Source organism: Gadus macrocephalus, chromosome 16 (assembly GCF_031168955.1).
Source record: "Gadus macrocephalus chromosome 16, ASM3116895v1".
NCBI lineage: Eukaryota > Metazoa > Chordata > Actinopteri > Gadiformes > Gadidae > Gadus > Gadus macrocephalus.
This window is the reverse complement of record NC_082397.1, coordinates 6,120,558-6,145,322: the sequence shown is the minus strand read 5'-3', so window position 1 is coordinate 6,145,322 and position 24,765 is coordinate 6,120,558. Positions and strand designations below refer to the sequence as shown.

Sequence of the window (24,765 nt, the reverse complement as noted above, 5' to 3'; positions counted from 1 at the left end):
GCTACATTTTGGCTATTGTTTGCTAAGGCTAGTACTAACCATAAGAGGCTTTTGCTAGTACTTATCAAGGATAATGCTAGGCTAATTCTAATAATAAGAGGTTGTTGTAAGTACTCGCCAAGGCAAATGGCAACTAATGCTAAAGCAAAGAAGAGGTGGTTCTCATAATCATGCTAACAGGGATAGGTAGGGATAGTATTTGATTTGGTTTATGCTACTCTGAAACTCTGGTCTTACCTTGGCTAACTGGTCTAAGTGGACTAACTCTGGTTTTACTAGACTATCTATGGATTAAATAAACTAGGTTATGAATTTTATTGTTTTATTGGACTAGTAGTTGCACAATAGGGAATAACGTTTAATCTGGAATCCAAAAAAACATTCCCTCACCACAAGTGGGCGGAGCTACTGGAGGTAGGAAACTGAGGCAGCTGCATCTTAGCCAATCAGGACCAGCTTCTCTCTGCGACGTCACTCCACCACAGCCTTAGAGAGATACAGTGTCATTTTATTTTTTGGATAATCTATATATAAATTATATAGAATAATATATGGCTGTATACATTTATAGACAGACTCATCTCCTCTATGAGAAGCTAGAGAAGATGAGGAGCTAGTGAGGATGAGGAGCTAGTGAGGATGAGGAGCTATGATGAGGAGCTAGTGAGGATGAGGAGCTAGTGAGGATGAGGAGCTATGATGAGGAGCTAGTGAGGATGAGGAGCTAGTGAAGATGAGGAGCTAGTGAGGATGAGGAGCTAGTGAGGATGAGGAGCTAGTGAGGATGAGGAGCTAGTGAGGATGAGGAGCTAGTGAGGATGAGGAGCTAGTGAGGATGAGGAGCTAGTGAGGATGAGGAGGAGGATGAGGAGCTAGTGAGGATGAGGAGCTAGTGAAGATGAGGAGCTAGTGAGGATGAGGAGCTAGTGAGGATGAGGAGCAAGTGAAGATGAGGAGCTAGTGAGGATGAGGAGCTAGTGAGGATGAGGAGCAAGTGAAGATGAGGAGCTAGTGAGGGTGAGGAGGAGGATGAGGAGCTAGTGAGGATGAGGAGGAGGATGAGGAGCTAGTGAGGATGAGGAGCTAGTGAGGATGAGGAGCTAGTGAGGATGAGGAGCTAGTGAGGATGAGGAGCTATGATGAGGAGCTAGTGAGGATGAGGAGCTAGTGAGGATGAGGAGCTAGTGAGGATGAGGAGCAGGTTCAGCCACGGACTGGTCCCTCCTTAAAGGGTCTTACCCAAGGCTCAGCCCCACATGAGAACTTTAAGACCTGCACCGTTTGGTGCGTTGACCAGAGTACTAGTATGTTCAACTGGCTCCAAGGGGCCCTCAGGACCAGAGTACTAGTATGTTCAACTGGCTCCAAGGGGCCCTCAGGACCAGAGTACTAGTATGTTCAACTGGCTCCAAGGGGCCCTCAAGAGTTGTAGCTTTTGTACCACTAGTTAGTTCACATAGTACAATCTAGTAGATACAGATCTAGAACTGTTTCAAATACAATACACCATACAATGAGTTGGCTCATTAACAACACGCACAAACTACCAATTTGAATGTTATTATTAAAAAGGATATTAATAATGATCTTACCTTAAAGTTTATCTACACTCCCCTCATGTATCACTGCTGAGCCGACCCCTGTGATTCCGACAAGAAAAATCCTTAAACAGACTTGTCTAAGGTGTTGGTAAACCTAAAACTGTTTATATACTGTTATCATATAATAGTATAATAATCATATAATGCTGCAAAAGTTTAAAGTCAAGAGAAAGGGTGCGCGCGATGGACACAAACAGCAGTAGTGAAGGAGAGCGCCTGCCGCCTGGAACCGACTGAAGTGGGAGCCAATGAGCACGAGCTCAACTTCCCCTGGACCACAGCCTTCAAAATAAGAGCTCAACACCTTCAATTTAGAAACATATGCATGGAAAGTACCCTAATGGTTACCACTGGCAAAGAGCAGTGGTTCACTTCATAATGTCATCTAGCAAGTAACGTAATTCCAAGTGTTTCTGGATGCAAGACCAGAAAGATCACGACGTTTAAATTTAAGAAGCAGTACAACGAACGGTTTATATTAAGAAAGATTCCTACCCGTTATAGAATCGCATACAAAAACATGTTTCAAAAGCACTGCAGTGTTATGTTCGTCAGAGGGTATTTACATGCAACTGCATTTAAACCGTTGCAAATAAACCATTGAACGCTCGGTGCTTTTTGTTTTATTGAAGAACAACCCATATAAACCGGAAACGAACGAGCTTTCCTTCGCACACTTGACTTGCTGCGTAACGTTCATCCAAGAGCGCGCTGTTTTTCCCAGAACATGACTGGACCCTTGCGCTTAGTCCTCCTCGAGCTCTAGATGGACCAGGCTAGACCAGTTTAGACATAATTAGACCGGGCTAGACCAAGTTAGACAAGGTTGGATCATAATCCACGCTAAACGAAGGGATACATTAAATGACTTTAACAGGACAGCTCATCTAATTGGGCAGTCGTCCATATTTACATATTTGATTGACTTGCTTATTAGAAGTTGTTCAAAAGCGCCAGACGGGCGGATACATGGGGATTTTACTGCTCCTGCTGAGCCTCATCCTACCGGGACACACCCAGAGGGTTAGTAAACCCTCACACACACACACACACACACACACACACACACACACACACACACACACACACACACACACACACACACACACACACACACACACACACACACACACACACACACACACACACACACACACACACACACACACACACACACACACACACACACACACACACACACACACACACACACACAAAGTAATAGGCTGGGGATTGATCAGTCAGGGCAGGGGTGTAGGGTAAATAGGATGGTATAGTATGGTGTTATCGTGTCAGAAGGCTGGTGTAGAGTCAGTGTGGTCTAGTAGAGTGCCCTCGGAGAGTGGAGTAGTAGGGTGGTGTGTTGGGTCAGTAGGGTGGTGTAGGATCAGTATAGGATGCCGTAGGTGTCTGTTTGATCAGTATGGTGGTGTAGTAGGGTGGTGTAAAGTAGGTGGGCTGGTGTAGGCTCAGTATAGGATGGTGTAGGGTCAGTATGGGGACGTGGGTTCGGTATGATGGTGTTGGGTCCGTAGGGTGGTGTAGGATCAGTATGGGGGTGAAGGATCAGTATGGTGGTGTAGGGTCAGTGTATGATGGTGTTGGGTCCGTAGGGTGGTGTAGGGTCAGTGTATGATGGTGTTGGGTCCGTAGGGTGGTGTAGGATCAGTATGGGGGTGAAGGATAAGTATGGTGGTGTAGGGTCAGTGTATGATGGTGTTGGGTCCGTAGGGTGGTGTAGGATCAGTGTGGGGGTGAAGGATCAGTATGGTGGTGTAGGGTCAGTGTATGATGGTGTTGGGTCCGTAGGGTGGTGTAGGATCAGTGTATGATGGTGTTGGGTCCGTAGGGTGGTGTAGGATCAGTATGGGGGTGAAGGATAAGTATGGTGGTGTAGGGTCAGTGTATGATGGTGCATCTTTCTAGGGAGAAGGAGAAATACTCATCTGTTTCAGTTTATTTCCATGCTGTGGTGCCACGTTTCCTCATTTAAATGTCACGCCAATAAAGCTTTGCCGAAGTGGAAGTTGAGTGTGAGAGAAAGATGGAGAAATAGAGAGAAATCCAAAAGGGTCAAACTGCAGGACTAAGACCTCACTCTTCTCGGACCTCTCTCTCGCATAGGACCTCTCTCTCTCTCCTAAGACTTCTCTCTCTCTCTTTCTCTCTCTCTCTCTTTCCCTCTCTCTCTCTCTCTCTCTCTCTCTCTCTCTCTCTCTCTCTCTCTCTCTCTCTCTCTCTCTCTCTCTCTCTCTCTCTCTCTCTGGTCTCTTGGGTCAGGCTGGTCTCTGGGGTCAGGCTGGTCTCTAGAAGTCAGGCTGGTCTCTGGGGTCAGGCTGGTCTCTGGGGGTCAGCCTGGTCTCTGGGGTCAGGCTGGTCTCGGAAGGTCAGGCTGGTCTCTAGAAGTCAGGCTGGTCTCTAGAAGTCAGGCTGGTCTCTGGAGGTCAGGCTGGTCTCTGGAGGTCAGGCTGGTCTCTGGGGTCAGCCTGGTCTCTCTGGGGTCAGCCTGGTCTCTCTGGAGGTCAGGCTGGTCTCTGGAGGTCAGGCTGGTCTCTGGAGGTCAGGCTGGTCTCTAGAAGTCAGGCTGGTCTCTGGGGGTAGAAGAAAGGAGTAGAGTTATTCTATTCTGTCACCCTGTAACTGTGATGTAATCCCAACTCAGTCGGCCTGTAACCGTGATGTCCTCTCTTCGCAGTCACCCTGTAACTGTGATGGGCTGAGAGGGGAGAAGGTGAGCTTATAACAGTAAATACTTTTCACTAGGAGGGTTGCTACTAATCAACAGATAGGTTACTAGCATACTCATCCCCTTATAAGATTACAACTTATCACTGAATAACCAGTTTATCACCAGATAACTACGTGAATGCTAACCCTAACATTAGCTAACAATAACATAACCCCAAACCCATTACATCTTAAAGCCACTATATAAATATAAAGCCAGTATCCAACCCTAAAGCTGCTATCTATCCCTTGAGCCACTATCTAACCATAGAACCATGATCTAACCCTCAAGCCACAATCTAACCCTAGTGCCAGTGTCTAACCCTAGAGCCAGTATCTAATCCTAAAGCAACTATCTAATCATAACCCTATGTCCAGTATCTGATCCTAGAGCCATTCTCTAACCCTAGAGACAGTATTTTACACAAATCCTGCAGCCATTATTTAACCCTAGACTAGAGCCAACATTGAACCCTAAACACCTAAGCCATTATCTAACCTCAACCCTAAGGCCCCTATCTAACCCCAACCCTAGAGCCACTATGTAGTGAGGGTGGCTGACCAGTTATATTGTGCAGGGGGGCCCAGGAGCCCCAGGCTACCATGGACTACCGGGGATGATTGGTTACCCTGGCAACGAAGGCCCCCCAGGGCCCTCTGGAGCCAAGGTGAGGGGTTTTATTATATATTATAATATTATATTTTGATTAGAATATCGATTATTTTATTTTTTTAAGCAGTCACACTATGTAACTTAAAAATGCTTTCAGGGTCACCAAGGTCTTGTTGGAAGCTCAGGACCAAAAGGCTCCAGGGTAAGATGTCTCTCTTTATCTCTTTATATATTAATATATAGAGATATATAGAGAGATAAAGATGTATATCTTTATATGCATCCTTATTAACACTTTAATTCATTGGACTTGGAGTATGTTTGTAGGGGCTCCAACCTGTGATTAACCATTTTCATCCCATTCTCCTGCAGGGTCTTCCTGGAAAACCAGGTTTCCCTGGTACTCCAGCTCAGCCAGTGAGAAGCACACAAACACACACGCACAACAGACACACACAATATTTAAAAAAAAATTGATCTATATTAATCACATCAGTTAGGTGGTGTAGAAGGACACTAACAGCTAAACTGGGTGGTTTAGAAGGACACTATCCCTGCAGCTGGTTTGTGTAGAAGTACACCACCTCAACCTGATGTTGAAAGTATTGTATGGATACAGTAAATACCTGAGTTAAAATACAGAAGATATAGTGAATATATTTGTATCATTCCCTAGGGAATACCTGGCAGTGAAGGACCTATCGGCCAGCCAGGTCTCCCAGGATGCAATGGGACAAAGGTGAACCTGGTCTAAATATAATCTAAATGTAATGAATGGTCAATCAGGTAATGAATGCATATTGAGAAGTTACTTTGTCTTTCTAGGGAGGAGAGGGGTATCTGGGGCTGCCTGGTGTTCCAGGTCCGGTCGGGTTGCCAGTAAGTTATTACATTTAGTAACAACACCTACAAACCTAAATATATTATGATCACATTTAGTAGCAACATCTCCAAACCTAAATATATTATGATCACATTAAGTAGCAACATCTACAAACATAAATATGTTTTGATCACATTTAGTAGAAACTACGGTAGTATATACAGACACAATATGTGCTTAAGTGTGTATAAGCCGTTCCCTGAAGTTCATGTTATTTCTGCAGGGTATCCCTGGTCAAGATGGACCCAAGGTAATTTTTTTTGCATGATGCCTCTTTCAAAATCACTAAAACATCGTTTTATTACCAAATGGAACGGTTCCTTTCTGATTTTAATGCAATTCTGTCTATACTGCTTCCTGCAGGGAGAGACATTCTTCTTTGCATTGGGAGAGGAAATTGAAGGCATCCGAGGGCCTCCTGGACAAGATGGATACGCAGTGAGTCTGTCTAAGAATAAGTTTGCTATTCAATAAAATAAAAGGTCAAACTGGAAACATAGGTAGGTCCTACTGTAACCACAGTTCTGTCAAGTCCTACTGTAAACACAGAGTTAGGTTATACTGTAAATAGTTATGTCCTATTGTAAAAAGGGCTGGGTCCTAGTCTAAACAAAGTTTGTTTCCCAGTGTAAACAGTTAGGTCCCGGTGTAACACAGCTCGGTCCTACTGTGTTAGGTTCTACTGTAAAGGTTACAATGTAATCCCATTGTGTCCTACTGCAAACACAGTTAGGTCCTATTGTAAACAGTGCTGGTGTCGATACAGTTTGGCCCTACTGTAAACACTTAAGACCTACTTTAAACATAGTCAGGTCCTTCTGTAAAGAGGACTTATACTTATAAGCTTACTTTGAGATGTATGCTCTATGTGGTAAGTGTGTAATGGATACATTCCTCTGTGATATGTTATTGTTATTTCACGTTTTACATCTGGTTTTCCATCACACTCCTAACCCTAACCCTAATTATTGGATGTTGATTTCTTGCCTTCCAGGGGAAGGAAGGACGTCAGGGCTACCCTGGGCCATCGGGGGTCGCGGGAGCAGAAGGCCAGCCTGTGAGATTACCTACCATTAGTAATCCATCATCAAAACTTTCCTTTGATCATTTATTTATCATTTAACCACTGTCATTCTCCAGTCCTTTGTTCCATACCAGTGTCATGACATACACACCTTACTTAAATGTCCTTACTTACCGAGTTCAATGATATGAACTCGAAAATGATTATATAATTTGATTAATGTAGGGCAGGCCAGGGACACCGGGAATATCAGGAGAGAAGGTGAGTTTCCTTTGGTTGTAGGCCTGTGTGTTTTCATCTTGCCAGAGAAATATTGTATTCTGTTTAACTACATGTCTAGTGCTCTATAATAATAATAATAATAATGTTTAGCTACATGCTAGTGGACTAGAATGTAGTTTGAGTAATGTAAGGCTAAAGGTTTAGCAGTCTATAATGAAGTTTGACTAATGTTTAGCTAAATGTTTAGCAGTCTATAACGTAGTTTGAGTAATGTTAAGCTCAATATTTTTCTGGTCTATAATAAAGTTTGAGTAAGGTTAAGCTGAAAGTCTATAATCCAGTTTGTCCATTAGGGCCAAGAGGGCATCAGTCCAGTGATACCTGGACCTAGAGGACAGAAGGTAACATATCCGTCACATTTTACTGTACTATTGCGGTATTACTGTACTATATCGCTGTATTATATTATATATTGTATACGTATATACTATATTACTGTAGCACTCTTCCTTGGCATAGCTATGCCCAAGAGCTCGTCTATGGATGGGTTAGAATGCGGCTGAAGGAGTGATAACAAAGTCACGACCTAGTTGCCACATCACCCAGATCCTGTACTCCTCGCAGTTGCTGCCGATTACATTTGAGAATAGATATAAAGCTGATTAAAATTACTTTTAAACTCTACACAATCAGAGCCACTCGCTCCCACAGATCACCGGATCAAGGGTTGCTAGTGGTCCCGCATACTATATTTTATGAGTGGCTCAACGTGCCCTCTGCCCCGTGCCCTCTCCCTGCCTCCGTCTTAAGTGATGTTTCATTCATCTGAAAAAGTGAAGGGGAACATAGTTAGGTCGACCCCTATGAGGGCTGAGGGAGCGAGTCCACAACGATGGTCACTCCAGACGTGTATACCACCCACAATGCATTGCGGTTTTGAATTTGGTGCGGGAAAATACATTTTATACTTTGATTACTTTTATTCCATGTTTAGGTTTGCTATTCCTCTTATGTTTTTGCTAAATTAATTCAATTGTCAGGGCGACCAGGGCCCTCCAGGCATCCCCGGACTCAAAGGGGTCAAACTCTATGCTGAGGGGCCAACCGAACTCAAGGTAAGACCTGACTTACAGGAATAACCTACAATAATCAATAACCTCTTAAATGATCAATAACGAGTCAATTATATTGTGGTCGAAGGGGGAGCCAGGAGACACGGGCGAAAAGGGATGTCCTGGAACCCCTGTGAGTACCCTGTTTGTCTGCCCACCTGTCTGTCTGCCTGTCTGCCAAGCTGACTGTCCACCTGTCTGTCTGCTGACCTGTCTGTCAGCCTTTCCACCTGTCGACCTCTCTCTTCTCACCTGCATGTATGTCAACATGTCTGTCTGTCAACACGTCTGCCAATCTGTCCTTCTGTCAACCTGCGTCTGTTGTTCTAAACCCGGTTGCTAGGGGAACCCAGCCCTGTTGCAAGAGGAACTTAATCAGGTTACTAGGGGAACATAACCCTGCTACAATGGGAACCCAACCCTGTTTACTAGGGGAACATTACCCTGGTAGTAGGGGGAAGCTAACCCTGTTGTTAGGGGGAACCTACCCCTGTTACTATCGGAGCCTAACCCGGGTTACTAATGGAACCTTACCCTGTAGCTAGGGGGAATTTACCCTGTTGTTAGGGGTCCCTAATCCTATTATGAGGGGGAATCTAGCCCAGGGTGTTGCTAGGGGAACTGCATCCTGTCGCTATGGGAACCCAACCCTGCTAATATGGGAACCTAACCTTGTTACTAAAGGTACCTGACCCTGTTTACAAGGGGAACCTAACCCTCTTGCTAGGGGAACCTAATCCTGTTGCTATGGGAACCTAACCCTCTTGCTGGGGGAACCTTATCCTGTTGCTATGGGAACCTAACCCTGTTACTATTCCATCCCCCAGGGTATCCCGGGACGACGGGGATTTAAAGGAGCTATGGGCACGAGGGGCGACCCTGGGTCTCTGGTAACAGACTAAATATGATATATACAGCAAACATAGACAAATATACTGTATATAAAAGATAAAAACATAAAATAGGGTTAGCTTCTTAGCTGCCACTTGAATCACATTCCTGGTGTAAAAGATGTTCTGCTTTTGTCTTTCAGGGAGAACCAGGGAAAGATGGAGCTATTGGGTCTTATGGAATACCAGTATGGAGAAGCTTATTATATTCTTCTTCTTTGTACATACCTTGTATCGTTGATTGAGTATCGTCACCCATGTTGTATGCTGGTGTTTTATCCAACACTGACGAGATAATGAAATGCTGCTGTTACGCTTGAATTATTTAATTGATTAGGATTGAACCTGTTAGACTATGGCTTTACTGGAAGCAAATCAACCCACCTCCTCCGATAAATGGTGTCTTATCTTAACTTAAAATCATCCCTCAGTATTTGTAACTTCCATGACTTTCATGACAGGGAGAGCCAGGGGACCAAGGAGCCATTGGAGTACCTGGAATAGAAGGTTCAAAGGTAAGCTGAACTCACACACCTGTTTATCTCTAACCTGTTCATCTCTAACCTGTTCATCTCTAACCTGTTCATCTCTTACCTGTTCATCTCTAACCTGTTCATCTCTAACCTGTTCATCTCTAACCTGTTTATCTCTACCCTGTTTATCTCTTACCTGTGCATCTCTTACCTATTCATCTCTAACCTGTTCATCTCTTACCTGTTCATCTCTAACCTGTTCATCTCTAACCTGTTCATCTCTTACCTGTTCATCTCTTACCTGTTCATCTCTAACCTGTTCATCTCTAACCTGTTCATCTCTAACCTGTTCATCTCTAACCTGTTCATCTCTAACCTGTTCATCTCTAACCTGTTCATCTCTACCCTGTTTATCTCTAACCTGTTCATCTCTAAGCTGTTCATCTCTAACCTGTTCATCTCTAACCTGTTCATCTCTAAACTGTTCATCTCTAACCTGTTCATCTCTAACCTGTTCATCTCTAACCTGTTCATCTCTAACTTGTTCATCTCTAACCTGTTCATCTCTTACCTGTTCATCTCTAACCTGTTCATCTCTAACCTGTTCATCTCTAAACTGTTCATCTCTAACCTGTTCATCTCTTACCTGTTCATCTCTAACCTGTTCATCTCTAACCTGTTCATCTCTAAACTGTTCATCTCTAAACTGTTCATCTCTAAACTGTTCATCTCTAACCTGTTCATCTCTAACCTGTTCATCTCTAACCTGTTCATCTCTAACCTGTTCATCTCTAACCTGTTCATCTCTAACCTGTTCATCTCTAACCTGTTCATCTCTAACCTGTTCATCTCTAACCTGTTCTCTTTAGGGGGAGAAAGGGGATACCGGGCCTTCAGGTGCTCCAGGAGAGGTTGGTCTACTTGCCAAAGCAGCAAATATAAATATATTATAAATAAATACATACATTTAAAATGTATTTTTGTTTAGCTCATCCAGGTGAACAACATCCTGAGCGGCGAGCGGGGAACAACTGGTCTCCCTGGACCCCCTGGACCACCTGGAGAGCAAGGTGTTATTACTAGTACTACTTTTGTATTGTGAACTCATTAATACAAAAATAATGTATTGGTTTGAACAAATAAGCAGATCCAGAGGAGGGATGAGATGGACATACCAGTGATGGATGGACTCAGAAAGGGCTTTTAGAGTGCACATCATTTTATGTTTCTGATGATTCTACTGCCGATTGAAATTAGATGACTGAAGTTATTTGGGGCTACAATTATTTCAACAAAGATCAGCAGAGTTTACCCAAACACCCGGCGGAGTGCACCCAAACAACAATCAGAGTGCACCCAAACAACAATCAGAGTGCACCCAAACAACAATCAGAGTGCACCCAAACAACAATCAGAGTGCACCCAAACAACAATCAGAGTGCACCCAAACAACAATCAGAGTGCACCCAAACAACAATCAGAGTGCACCCAAACTACAAGCAAAGTACACCCAAACAACAAGCAGAGTGCACCCAAACTACAAGCAGAGTGCACCAAAACTACAATCAGAGTGCACCCAAACTACAAGCAGAGTACACCCAAACAACAAGCAGAGTGCACCCAAACTACAAGCAGAGTACACCCAAACAACAAGCAGAGTGCACCCAAACTACAAGCAGAGTGCACCCAAACAACAAGCAGAGTGCACCCAAACTACAAGCAGAGTGCACCCAAACTACAAGCAGAGTACACCCAAACAACAAGCAGAGTGCACCCAAACTACAAGCAGAGTGCACCAAAACTACAATCAGAGTGCACCCAAACTACAAGCAGAGTACACCCAAACAACAAGCAGAGTGCACCCAAACTATAAGCAGAGTGCACCTAAACAACAATCGGAGTGCACCCAAACAACAATCGGAGTGTTGTTTAGGGGATGTGGAGTACAAGGTCTAGGGGATGAGTGCCCTTCCCTTTGTGATTGTCTGGTTCAGGTCTTTATATTGTGATTGGCTGGTTTGGGTCTTCATATTGTGATTGAACGGCTCACTAACCTCTAATGTTTTCCTTCTTAAGGCCTGGTTGGTTTCCCTGGACTTCCGGGTCAGCCAGGTATGCAGCATCTCTCTCCATAGCTCTCTGTCCGTCTCTCTTTGTCTCTCTCACCTTGTCTGTCTCTGTCTATCTACTTTTGTGTCTCCCTCTGTTTCTGTCTCTCCATCACACTCATAAAACTTAGCACGTTGGAATTTGCGATTTCTTCATTGGGTTTGGTCCCATGGACACACTGAAATGATCTTTTGGGTCCCGTGACGCAAAGTTGAAGAACCCTTTGTCAACTTTTCTGTTTCAGGTGAGGGCCTTCCTGGCCCCGCAGGCTCCCAGGGGTCCCCAGGCTCCCAGGGGACCAGTGGACAGAGAGGAGAACCAGGTCCAATTCTTACCGGACCCAGAGGTCTGCCTGGACTCCCTGGAGACCAAGGGCCGACTGGAGAGGCCGGTATTCCAGGAATACCAGGTAGGCTCTATTAGTTAACCCATCTGTACTAGTTAACTAATCTCTAATATGTTAGGACTACCTATATCCTATAGATTGATGAACCTTTCTAAACTGAAACACAACACAAATCTGGTGTAGACTTCAACACAACACACATCTAGTCTAGACTGAACACAACAAACATCTGGTGTAGATTTAGTCACAACACACATCTAAGGTAGATTTGAACACAGCAGACTGAACACAAAACACATCTAGTCTAGACGCAACACACATCTAGTCTAGACGCAACACACATATAGTCTAGACACAACACACATCTAGTCTAGACACAACACACATCAAGTCTAGACACAACACACATCTAGTCTAGACACAACACCCATCTAGTCTAGACACAACACACATGTAGTCTGGACACAACACACATCTAGTCTAGACACAACACCCATCTAGTCTAGACACAACACACATGTAGTCTGGACACAACACACATCAAGTCCAGACACATCACACATCTTGTCTAGACGCAACACCCATCTAGTCCAGACACAACTCACATCTAGGCTAGACCGAAGCCAATAGAGCTCAAATGTGTTTAACTACTTGCTACAGATTTCCTGCCAGGGAATATTGGCCCTGCAGGGACAAAGGGCCACCGGGGACTGGTGGGAGTGCCTGGAAACAGAGGAAACTATGGAGGAAGAGGTTCAGACCATATGATATCCACAGTATTATTGGGTATATTATGGGTTTATATTATATCGTTTTATACTCTCCTTTGATTGACATGTGTGTGTGTGTGTGTGTTAGGGGAGAAAGGGGATGTGTGTGTGCTCTGCCCACGCTCTGATACACCTGGACCCCCAGGACCCCAGGGTGAGCCTGGTGAATCAGGAGACACAGGTATGGCTTACCCTCATAAACATCATGACCCAGTATAAACCCTGACCCATTATAAACCCTGACCCAGTATAAACCCTGACCCAGTATAAACCCTGACCCAGTATAAACCCTGACCCAGTATAACCCCTAAACAAGTATACACCCTGACCCATTATAAACCCTGACCCAGTATAAACCCTGACCCAGTATAAACCCTGAACCAGTATAAACCCTGAACCACTATAAACCCTGACCCAGTATAAACCCTGAACCAATATAAACCCTGAACCAGTATAAACCATGACCCCTTCTCTTCACCAGGTCCTGTTGGCGCTCCAGGGTTGAAAGGTCAACAAGGGCTTAAAGGCCTTGCAGGACTTCCGGGACCCCAGGTCACACATTAATATCCAGTTACTGGTCTACCACTAGTTGCTCGTAACTAGATACTGACCTCATCGTCGTTTCTGTAGTAACTAGATACACTGTGACTTGATTTATTCGGTATAACCTTTGTAAATGATGTGAAATTAAGCATTAGGGCACACGTTCAATTCTGCATGCAGGGTCTGTTTGGGATGCCTGGTGCGGCTGGCCCTCCAGGGCCAACAGGTGAGAAGGGGTTCATCGAGGGGACAGGAGAGGATGGGTGTGTAGGGGACCCGGGACCCCCTGGGAAGCCTGGTCTCCATGGAGTCAGCGGCGCGCCCGGTCTCTCAGGACCAAAAGGAATTCATGGCCTGAAGGGTCACCCGGTGAGTCAGCTGTGAGCACACTAGGGTCACCTGGTGAGTTAGACACACTAGGCTGTGACGGGTCACCTGGTGAGTTAGACACTAGGCTGTGAAGGGGTCACCTGGTGAGTTAGACACTAGGCTGTGAAGGGGTCACCTGGTGAGTTAGACACTAGGCTGTGAAGGGGTCACCTGGTGAGTTAGACACTAGGCTGTGACGGGTCACCTGGTGAGTTAGACACTAGGCTGTGACGGGTCACCTGGTGAGTTAGACACTAGGCTGTGACGGGTCACCTGGTGAGTTAGACACTAGGCTGTGACGGGTCACCTGGTGAGTTAGACACTAGGCTGTGACGGGTCACCTGGTGAGTTAGACACTAGGCTGTGAAGGGGTCACCTGGTGAGTTAGACACTAGGCTGTGAAGGGTCACCTGGTGAGTTAGACACTAGGCTGTGAAGGGTCACCTGGTGAGTTAGACACTAGGCTGTGAAGGGTCACCTGGTGAGTTAGACACTAGGCTGTGACGGGTCACCTGGTGAGTTAGACACTAGGCTGTGACGGGTCACCTGGTGAGTTAGACACTAGGCTGTGAAGGGTCACCTGGTGAGTTAGACACTAGGCTGTGAAGGGTCACCTGGTGAGTTAGACACTAGGCTGTGACGGGTCACCTGGTGAGTTAGACACTAGGCTGTGACGGGTCACCTGGTGAGTTAGACACTAGGCTGTGAAGGGTCACCTGGTTACCTTCTAAAAACATGGATAATGCGTATAGCACCATTTACCTCCATGCATTTTGACACTGTCTAGCACCTCTGCCCTGGTGCTCAAGGGTGGTATTGCAGTGATTCTGCAATCTTAAGCGATTCACATCAAGGGATTTTTGTAATAGGGAAAAGTTGAGCAGACGAAAAGCTGGCAGCGTTTTTTGTCGTAAAAGCGCCGAGAGCGTTTTTTCTATCGCCAAGCAACGAACCCATTCTAGACCCGACGTTACTCGCCTACTACGTATCCAGGCTAGACCCCATTAGAATTGTCGGAGATCTCGACATTTTCTGTTATTAAAACTATTAACCGCTCCACCGTTACTTTTCCGAGTGATTTGTCCGCCATTGTTTCTTGTTTTGACAGTTGAGAGTTTCGTTTGTGACAATGTTCCGCTTGTGATTGGTCAGTTGCCAAACAGACCCCTGACGTCGGCCGCTTTCTTCCTGAAAGTTGAACTTTTTTCAACGCTCCGTATGGCAGAAGAAAACGCTGGGAGAGGCGTTTAGAAAAACAGCCGTGACTTTTTCCAGAAACGCTTTGCTCCATAGGAATATAATGTAAAACAAGCGCTGGCAGATTTAAAAAAACGCTAGATGTGAACACGGCCTTAGATACCGTTATATTTGTATTAGGTAATAATATAGGAGTCTACACTTTTGGCTTCAGGGGCCGGCAGGACCTAAAGGAGACCGCGGAACCGTCGGGGAGCCTGGTCCCAGAGGGCTGACCGGACCCCTTGGGATCAAGGGAATGCCTGGGTTTGGACCCCTAGGGGCCCCGGGTCCAAAAGGCAGCCCAGGAGGGATTGGACCAGGAGGGGTGCCTGGATACCGAGGTGAATGTGGTGCAGTACTCCTAGTCTATACAGTACGAGTCTAGGGGTGGGATTTGCTCAGCATCCATAAGCAACGCTTAAAGTGTGACTAAGCTTAACCTGAATTTGTCGAGTACAAACCATACTTTACCTCACTAATATACAACCACTATATCCTGATGGGTTTGTTCAGGTGAAGATGGAGCCCCTGGAAGAACCATAAGTTCTCGTGGAGACCTTGGAGAGAAAGGGGGACGAGGCCTTCCTGGTGACCCAGGACCTGAAGGTAGGTCTTATTCAATGATATAATTATACAGTTATAGGGTAAGTCCTTAGTTCCAGGGTTTGAGCTTAGTAACAGGGAAAGTGTTTAGTTACAGGGTTACTAACTAACTATATCAGAGGTAAGTGGTTATTTTCAGGGTCACTGCTTAGTGACAAGGTAAGTGCTAACAGGGATACCGGTTTAGTTACAGGGTTAGTGGTTAGCTACAGGGTTAGTGGTTGGTTACAGGTAAGTAGTTGGTTAAAGGGTTAGTGGTTACTTACAGGTACGTGGTAAGTTACAGGTAAGTGGTTAGTTACAGGGTTATTGGTTAATTACAGGGTTAATGGTTTGTGTTAGTTAATGGTTAAGGGGTTAGTTACAGGGATAGTGGTTAGTGGTTTGTTACAGGGTTAGGGGTTAGTTACAGCGTTAGCGCTTATGGTAAGTTACTGGGTTAGTGCTTTTGGTTAGTTTCAGGGTAAGTGTAAGTGGCTAGTTACATTGTTAGCGCTTATGGCTAGTAACAGGGTAAGTGGCTATGGTTCGTTACAGGGTAAGGGTTAGTTACAGGATAAGTGTTCATCATCAGTTGTTGTTACTAACCTAAGTCCCCTCCACAGGTTACACTGGCCTACCTGGCTTCCCTGGGTTCCCGGGGCTGTCTGGAGAGAAGGGAGCTGGGGGCCTCTCTGTCCAGGGGCCCCCAGGGAACACAGGGCTGAAGGGTGAGTGACCAGAAAATCACTCACCCCCAAAAAAGTCATTACATATCGTTTTGTATCACTTTACAGACTCTTTGGTTGGTGGGTCGAATATGTGCCAGGGTACTCTCATAATGGCCCCTAATAACTCTGTAGAGTTATAATATGGTTCCCCCTCTGCTTCCAGGAGAACTTGGGCCCCCGGGTTCCCCTGGTTCTTCAGGGTTTGGCAGCAGAGGACGGCCAGGTCCCTCAGGGGCCCCAGGGATGCCCGGCCCCAAGGTATCGCGACACCTACCTCTAGATAGACTGACCAACCTCTAGATAGGCTGACCAACACACCTACCTCTAGATAGACTGACCAACAGTCCTAAAATAGACTGACCTACCTCTAGATAGACTGACCAACCTCTAGATAGGCTGACCAACACAACTACCTCTAGATAGACTGACCAACAGTCCTACCTCTAGATAGACTGACCTACCTCTAGATAGACTGAGCAACCTCTAGATAGGCTGACCAACACACCTACCTCTAGATAGACTGACCAACAGTCCTAAGATAGACTGACCTACCTAGACTGACCAACCTCTAGATAGACTGACCAACCTCTAGATAGACTGACCAACCTCTATATAGACTGACACAAATACATACCTCTAGATAGACTGAGCAACCTCTAGATAGACTGACCAACACACCTACCTCTAGATAGACTGACCAACACACCTACCTCTAGATAGACTGACCAACACACCATCCTCTAGATAGACTGACCAACACACCTACCTCAAGATAGACTGACCAACACACCTACTTCTAGATAGACTGACCAACACACCATCCTCTAGATCAGGGGTTCTCAAAGTTTGGACAGCTGAGGGCCAATTTAGGAACCTAAAATTTGACTGAGGGCCGCCAAAGAAAAAAAATTAGGCGGGAAACGTTATCACCATCCCAGTGGTGAAACAAAACATTGCACCGTGGACCTCTTGGAGTGAGGTCAAGTGAGGTCTAGATCACGAAACTGAGGTTCATCCTTTCAAAGTAATGAACAGTCGGATTAAAACTAACAAATGTAACAGGATTTAATTGAAAGATAGAGGGAGTCGACTTTTCTCTTTAAGTTAATATTGATATAATAATAATAATAAAATAAAAATAAAAACTTTTGTTTTTACTTAAATCTGTATGTCATTGCGGGCCGCCAGGAATGTTCCTGCGGGCCGCACTTTGAGAACCAATGCTCTAGAGATAGACTGACCAACACACCTACCTCTAGATAGACTGACCAACCTCTAGATACACTGTGCAACCTCTAGATAGACTGACCAACCTCTAGATAGACTGACCAACCTCTATATAGACTGACCAACGTCTAGATAGACTGACACAAATACATACCTCTAGATAGACTGAGCAACCTCTATATAGACTGACCAACCTCAGCAAAAATGTGCGTTTGACAACAGCATGCGGGCCGCTCTAACACTAAACTTTGATATCAAGTAGGGGGCCACAAAATATCGTCCCGCAGGCCTCAATTGGCCCCCAGGCCGTGAGTTTGAGACCCCTGAGATAGACTGACCAACACATCTACTTCCAGATAGATTGACCAACCCCTTGATAGAGGTTGGTCAATCCAACCCTAACCCACAGAAAGAGGGTTAGGGTTATGTTCGGGTGAGCTAATTAGTTAGTTATCCCTGACCCCCCTTAGATAGTAATGAATGTAGTCAGGGAACTGTATCTTGTACTTAATGGGACCCTTTCAATGAATTGTGTTGTTCTGGTTTCAGGGTGAAGGGGCGGTGGGTGTCCCAGGACGGCAGGGGCGCCCCGGTCCCCAAGGAGAGGACGGCTCGGTGGGAGCCAGTGGAGACCCTGGTGTTGGTGGGTTCCCTGGCTCCCCAGGGACTCCTGGGCGGGACGGGCTCCCAGGAGCCAGAGGTAGGGTAGAGAACCTACTCTGAAACTTAACAGAATCAGCAGAGTCCCCTGTTGTGGCCGGATCCAGGCATAAATGACTTAACAGGCCAAGTATTTATAAATGTCATAAATATTTAGACTGTTACGCCCTTTGAGACTGTAATGGTGATTAAGGGCTTTACAAATACAATTGAATTAAATCGAATAGAGCAGGTAGCCACATGATATTCACATTCAAGTCCCTTTGCTTTATAGCCCTTATCACAGCTCCAAAGGGCTTTACAGGCAGCATTATGGGACCCCCCCAAACCCTGTCCCCCGATAAGGGTGATAATGGGTGGGTGTAGTTGTAGCAAAACAAGAAATGTGGTTAATTAAAGACGGAACTAGTTGCAGTGCAGTCAGCAGGATAATAGGGTTAAAGCATAGTACGATGTAAATACATACAAACTTAGTAAATAATCCTTTACTTTTACTCATTGTCTTTGGGCAAAGAGATGGAACAGAATTGATCTGTTAATTCAAAATGAAACTAATTCTTGTTACCAGGGTGTCCCGGAGTAGACGGTTTGCCTGGTCCATTTGGTCCTGCGGGACTGTGTCGTCTGGGGCTCGGTGGACCCCCCGGACCACCTGGGGAGAGGGGCTTCATCGGCTTCACAGGTAGTACAAGTTACACCGCTGCCGCCGGTTAATACAGATTAACACAAGTTAGCACAGAGACTGGTGGATGAATGTTAACACTACAGTGTAGTACAGGTTAATACTAGGGTGTGATACAGGTTAATACTAGGGTGTGATACAGGTTAATACTAGGGTGTGATACAGGTTAATACTAGGGTGTGATACAGGTTAATACTAGGGTGTGATACAGGTTAATACTAGGGTGTGATACAGGTTAATACTACGGTGTGATACAGGTTAATACTACGGTGTGATACAGGTTAATACTACGGTGTGATACAGGTTAATACTACGGTGTGATACAGGTTAATACTACGGTGTGATACAGGTTAATACTAGGGTGTGATACAGGTTAATACTACGGTGTGATACAGGTTAATACTACGGTGTGATACAGGTTAATACTACGGTGTGATACAGGTTAATACTACGGTGTGATACAGGTTAATACTACGGTGTGATACAGGTTAATACTACGGTGTCGTACAGGTTAATACTACGGTGTGATACAGGTTAATACTACTGGTTAGTACAGGTTAATGACGCAGTGTGATACAGGTTAATACATGTTAATACTACAGGTTAATACTACAGTGTAATGCAGGTTAATGGTACAGGTTAATACTACAGGTTAATACTACAGGTTAATACTACAGTGTAATGCAGGTTAATGGTACAGGTTAATACTACAGGTTAATACTACAGTGTAATGCAGGTTAATACTACAGGTTAATACTACAGTGTAATGCAGGTTAATACTACAGGTTAATACTACAGTGTAATGCAGGTTAATACTACAGGTTAATACTACAGGTTAATACTACAGTGTAATGCAGGTTAATGGTACAGGTTAATACTACAGTGTAATGCAGGTTAATACTACAGGTTAATACTACAGGTTAATACTACAGTGTAATGCAGGTTAATGGTACAGGTTAATACTACAGTGTAATGCAGGTTAATACTACAGGTTAATACTACAGGTTAATACTACAGGTTAATACTACAGGTTAATACTACAGTGTAATGCAGGTTAATGGTACAGGTTAATACTACAGTGTAATGCAGGTTAATACTACAGGTTAATACTACAGGTTAATACTACAGGTTAATACTACAGGTTAATACTACAGGTTAATACTACAGTGTAATGCAGGTTAATGGTACAGGTTAATACTACAGTGTAATGCAGGTTAATGGTACAGGTTAATACTACAGCTACACCAGTTTCAACGTTTATTTGATTAAATGTGCTCCCTGTCACCCCAGGGCCCAGAGGGGAGAGAGGCCAGCCAGGGGAGTCTGGTCTTCCAGGGGAAGGGGTCCCGGGATCAGGGGGTTCGTATGGACCTCCAGGGTTCCACGGGACCCCTGGAGCCCGGGGACCCCAAGGCCTGAAAGGATTCCCAGGAACGGCTGGCGAGTCAGGGACTGCCGGTAAGAGGACAGACTTAGAGGACAGATAACCAGTAAGATCAGAGCTTACAGGACAGATAACCAGTAAGATCAGAGCTTACAGGACAGATAACCAGTAAGATCAGAGCTTAGAGGACAGATAACCAGTAAGATCAGAGCTTAGAGAGCAGATAACCAGTAAGATCAGAGCTTACAGGACAGATAACCAGTAAGATCAGAGCTTACAGGACAGATAACCAGTAAGATCAGAGCTTAGAGGACAGATAACCAGTAAGATCAGAGCTTAGAGGACAGATAACCAGTAAGATCAGAGCTTAGAGGACAGATAACCAGTAAGATCAGAGCTGAGAGAGCAGATAACCAGTAAGATCAGAGCTTAGAGGACAGATAACCAGTAAGATCAGAGCTTACAGGACAGATAACCAGTAAGATCAGAGCTTAGAGGACAGATAACCAGTAAGATCAGAGCTTACAGGACAGATAACCAGTAAAATCAGAGCTGAGAGAGCAGATAACCAGTAAGATCAGAGCTTAGAGGACAGATAACCAGTAAGATCAGAGCTTAGAGAACAGATAACCAGTAAGATCAGAGCTTAGAGGACAGATAACCAGTAAGATCAGAGTTCAGAGGACAGATAACCAGTAAGATCAGAGCTTAGAGAACAGATAACCAGTAAGATCAGAGCTTAGAGGACAGATAACCAGTAAGATCAGAGCTTAGAGAACAGATAGCCAGTAAGATGGGAGACTTTGAGGGCAAACCGCCAGTACGATGAGAGCTTGGAGGACAGACCACCAGTAAGATGGGAGACTTTGAGGAATGTGAACTAGGGCTGGGCAATTAATCAAATTTCGAAATCGATTTTACGGTCAAACGATCTAATCGAGTTTTATTCATTTTTTACAAGAGAGAAAGAGAACAGCTGGATACATTTCTGTACATTATTTTAGATATTTTTGGGAGAGACATGCTGAATAAATACATCATGTTTTCAAACTCAGAAATAATCGTGATTTCAATATTGACCAAAATAATCGTGATTCCGATTTTTTCCATAATCGAGCAGCCCTAATGTGAACCAGTCAGATGAGATCTTAGACGACAGACCACCAATAAGAGGAGAGACTTAGAGGAAAGACCACCAGTAAGATGAGACAGAGGGCAGACCACCATTAAGATGAGAGACTTACAGGACAGACCACCACTAAGTGAACCATTACTTGAGGATTGTATCTGCATGTCTTTGGAACCAGGGCCCAGAGGAGATATGGGTCCAGCTGGTCCTTGTGGAACCCCCGGACCTGACGGGAGGATAGGAGAAGCGGGCCAACCAGGCGCCAAAGGTACCGCTTCCATCCATAGTCACCTCCGTTTGATACCGAGCCCTTGCTAGCACATTTCTCCAGCTGTCCCTTTTCCTTCTGGAAGGATCCCTGGGTGTTGAAGGACTCAGAGGCTCTGCCGGTCAGCCTGGAGTCCAAGGAGACATGGGGGAACCCGGACTCAGAGGGGAAGAGGTGACCGTCAAGGTGTATGGGGATCCTGGAGATTCTGGACTTCATGGTTAGTCCAAAACAGTAACATCCCAGTGGGGGCAATTTGAATTTCAGCCAATCCTATTGTTTGACAGAGCGCATGGAAATTCAGCTGTGACATCTCTGGGTCTTGGAAGATGGGCCCAGACTGTCGAATGTGAACTCTGTTGCCAGATTTGTCAAACCTCTTGTTCACACAATGTTTTTTTAACTTCCTGGTGAAATGCCGTTGATAAACAAGAGGGATCTTATTCTTTTTCTTAAGTATTCTGCATTTATATCTTGACTTGGGTTGGACACAGACCTTGCACTCATGAGTTTCCAGAGAGGCATGACGTAATCCAGGGCTTATATGTAGTGAGCTTGTCTGTATGTTCATGTAGCCGGGATGTCACTGACATGTGACACGGGGCTAACTTGCATGTGTCCACTAGGGTCCCCAGGGCCGACTGGTCCCCCTGGGGAGAGCGGACCCCTAGGGCCCCTCGGTCCAGATGGACAGAATGGAGAACCAGGAACCTCAGGCCCCAGAGGTACCTTCTGCGTTGTATTATATCATATAATAACCTAACTCTACAAAGTGTTATACCACGTAACCTTAGAGGACCCCTAGGACACATCACAAGTGGGCGTGTCCACCTAGATGTATGCTGGATAGATCAGTCTACCAGCCTACCCAGTGGACTGTAGCAAACGTTGCTCATCTATCCGTCACACATCTAGGTGGACACGCCCACTTGTGATGTCAGAAGAGGCAGATTTGTAAGGTCCAATCACACTCACACCTGGTGAGATAATGTGTCACCTTTAATAATGATGGTGGTAGGATTCCCTGGAGACCGGGGGAGAGATGGAGAACCTGGAACTGCTGGTTTCCCCGGAGACCCTGGAGATCCGGGAGTCATGGGGCTGCCAGGTGAAACACACACACACACACACACACACACACACACACACACGCACACACACACACACACACACACACACACACACACACACACACACACACACACACACACACACACACACACACACACACACACACACAAAAACACAAACAAATAACCCAACCACAGACAAATGACACAAACAACCACACACAGACACACACACACACACACACACACACATCAATCACATAGACGCATTTCCAATAACACTGTTTGTGTGCATACGCGTGTGTGTGTGTGTGCGTGTGCGTCTGTGTGTGTGCGTCCAGGTCTTAAAGGAGAACAGGGCTGTGCTGCGGCGCTGGGCGTCACTGGTTCTCATGGAGTTCCGGGCTTGACCGGCCTCAAAGGTTCTAAAGGAGAACCAAGTACTGCCGGATCTGGACCCAAAGGAGGGCAGGGGGAGAGGGTAGCGCTACAACCTTCTACACACACCCACACCCTAACACTGACCCCCGACACTAAGCCTTGACCCCCGACACTATCCTCCAACCCCGAACACCGATCCCTAGTACTAAACCGAACACTAAGGCAGACCCCTAAACATGAGCCCTTGACCTCCCTTGACCCCTAACCCTGACCCCTAACATTATCCTCCAACCCCTAACACTGACCTAGGACCTCTAACAATAACCCTTGACCCCTTGCACTATCCCATGACCCCTAACACAAACCCCTTTCACTAACCCTGACCCATACCACCAACCCTTGGACCCTAACTCCTCTCCACTCCTCTTCTGTTGCTCAGGGAGAACCAGGATCAGCTGGAGCTCCGTCCAGGAAGGGGGAGAGAGGGGACACAGGCCCCGCCGGCGTCCCAGGAAACGTCGGCGTCTTTGGGCCCAAAGGACGCATGGGGGTCCCTGGACCCCGAGGTGTGTACTGCCTTATCTTAACACATCCAGAGGTGTGTACTGCCTTATCTTAACACGTCCAGAGGTGTGTACCGCCTTATCTTAACACGTCCAGAGGTGTGTACCGCCTTATCTTAACACGTCCAGAGGTGTGTACGGCCTTATCTTAACACGTCCAGAGGTGTGTACTGCCTTATCTTAACACGTACAGAGGTGTGTACGGCCTTATCTTAACACGTACAGAGGTGTGTACTGCCTTATCTTAACACGTCCAGAGGTGTGTACTGCCTTATCTTAACACGTCCAGAGGTGTGTACTGCCTTATCTTAACACATCCAGAGGTGTGTACTGCCTTATCTTAACACGTCCAGAGGTGTGTACTGCCTTATCTTAACACGTACAGAGGTGTGTACTGCCTTATCTTAACACGTACAGAGGTGTGTACTGCCTTATCTTAACACGTACAGAGGTGTGTACTACCTTATCTTAACACGTACAGAGGTGTGTACTACCTTATCTTAACACATCCAGAGGTGTGTACTACCTTATCTTAACACGTCCAGAGCTGTGTGGTACCTTATCTTAAGACATCCAGAGGTATGTACTAACTTATCCTAACATATCCAGCGGTATGTCTTACCTTATCTTAACACATCCAGAGGTGTGAATAAGCCTATGTAAACACATCCAGAGGTGTGTATTACCTTATCTTAACAAACTCAGTTTAATTGATGAACTTGTTTTTGCCTCCAAGCACCCCCTGGGTTTCTAGGAAACAGAGGTTCTGATGGACGACCGGGAGCCAGTGGTTGTCCAGGACCGGATGGCCTTAAAGGTAATGTTGGGTTCAGGTTGTGTAGCTGCTTAGCTGCTATGTAGTCAATGCCTCCCCACCAGAAACAGAGGATCAAGCTAGCTACTAGTCTATGTCTACGAGGTCGTTCCCTGGGTGCAAAGGGTTAGGGTCGGGTTTAGGGTTATGGTTAGGGTTAGGGTTAGGGTGAGGGTAAACCAAACCCTAACCATAACCAATCGGAGGAGAGCCATTCTAACCAATCACAGGCGAATCAGAGGCGAAAAAGGCGGTACTTGCCCCTACTATCCTACGAAAAAAATACATACAAAGTGGGGAACATAGGACCTGGGGAACATAGGACCCGGGGAACATAGGACCCGGGGAACATA

At 45.5% G+C, this 24,765-nt stretch overlaps 1 protein-coding gene and 1 long non-coding RNA gene across 2 annotated transcripts in view; one reads left to right on the top strand and one right to left on the bottom strand.

The window, feature by feature from the left end:
- Window positions 1–1,819, bottom strand: part of LOC132474964 (uncharacterized) — a 6,875-nt gene extending 5,056 nt beyond the window's left edge. The window contains exons 1-2 of the long non-coding RNA XR_009529783.1: window positions 1,593–1,819; window positions 391–486 (exon numbers count right to left, since the gene is read on the bottom strand). This is a non-coding gene — a long non-coding RNA (uncharacterized LOC132474964). The remainder of the gene's footprint in view (window positions 1–390; window positions 487–1,592) is intronic.
- Window positions 1,820–2,280: 461 nt separating this feature from the next.
- col4a3 (collagen, type IV, alpha 3) overlaps window positions 2,281–24,765 on the top strand; it is a 32,095-nt gene continuing 9,610 nt past the window's right edge. The window contains exons 1-39 of the mRNA XM_060075910.1: window positions 2,281–2,624; window positions 4,297–4,332; window positions 4,907–4,996; window positions 5,099–5,143; window positions 5,314–5,358; window positions 5,618–5,680; window positions 5,767–5,820; window positions 6,048–6,074; window positions 6,188–6,262; window positions 6,819–6,881; window positions 7,074–7,109; window positions 7,424–7,471; window positions 8,111–8,185; window positions 8,271–8,315; window positions 9,010–9,072; window positions 9,216–9,260; window positions 9,534–9,587; window positions 10,415–10,456; window positions 10,534–10,615; window positions 11,622–11,657; window positions 11,899–12,063; window positions 12,661–12,753; window positions 12,859–12,951; window positions 13,252–13,322; window positions 13,494–13,682; window positions 15,094–15,262; window positions 15,435–15,527; window positions 16,130–16,234; window positions 16,398–16,492; window positions 18,011–18,161; window positions 18,690–18,803; window positions 20,094–20,261; window positions 21,495–21,584; window positions 21,670–21,804; window positions 22,211–22,309; window positions 22,603–22,692; window positions 22,996–23,135; window positions 23,475–23,601; window positions 24,335–24,415. Coding sequence (XP_059931893.1) covers window positions 2,571–2,624; window positions 4,297–4,332; window positions 4,907–4,996; window positions 5,099–5,143; window positions 5,314–5,358; window positions 5,618–5,680; window positions 5,767–5,820; window positions 6,048–6,074; window positions 6,188–6,262; window positions 6,819–6,881; window positions 7,074–7,109; window positions 7,424–7,471; window positions 8,111–8,185; window positions 8,271–8,315; window positions 9,010–9,072; window positions 9,216–9,260; window positions 9,534–9,587; window positions 10,415–10,456; window positions 10,534–10,615; window positions 11,622–11,657; window positions 11,899–12,063; window positions 12,661–12,753; window positions 12,859–12,951; window positions 13,252–13,322; window positions 13,494–13,682; window positions 15,094–15,262; window positions 15,435–15,527; window positions 16,130–16,234; window positions 16,398–16,492; window positions 18,011–18,161; window positions 18,690–18,803; window positions 20,094–20,261; window positions 21,495–21,584; window positions 21,670–21,804; window positions 22,211–22,309; window positions 22,603–22,692; window positions 22,996–23,135; window positions 23,475–23,601; window positions 24,335–24,415 — 3,346 coding nt within the window. The 5' untranslated portion in view covers window positions 2,281–2,570. The remainder of the gene's footprint in view (window positions 2,625–4,296; window positions 4,333–4,906; window positions 4,997–5,098; window positions 5,144–5,313; window positions 5,359–5,617; window positions 5,681–5,766; window positions 5,821–6,047; window positions 6,075–6,187; window positions 6,263–6,818; window positions 6,882–7,073; window positions 7,110–7,423; window positions 7,472–8,110; window positions 8,186–8,270; window positions 8,316–9,009; window positions 9,073–9,215; window positions 9,261–9,533; window positions 9,588–10,414; window positions 10,457–10,533; window positions 10,616–11,621; window positions 11,658–11,898; window positions 12,064–12,660; window positions 12,754–12,858; window positions 12,952–13,251; window positions 13,323–13,493; window positions 13,683–15,093; window positions 15,263–15,434; window positions 15,528–16,129; window positions 16,235–16,397; window positions 16,493–18,010; window positions 18,162–18,689; window positions 18,804–20,093; window positions 20,262–21,494; window positions 21,585–21,669; window positions 21,805–22,210; window positions 22,310–22,602; window positions 22,693–22,995; window positions 23,136–23,474; window positions 23,602–24,334; window positions 24,416–24,765) is intronic.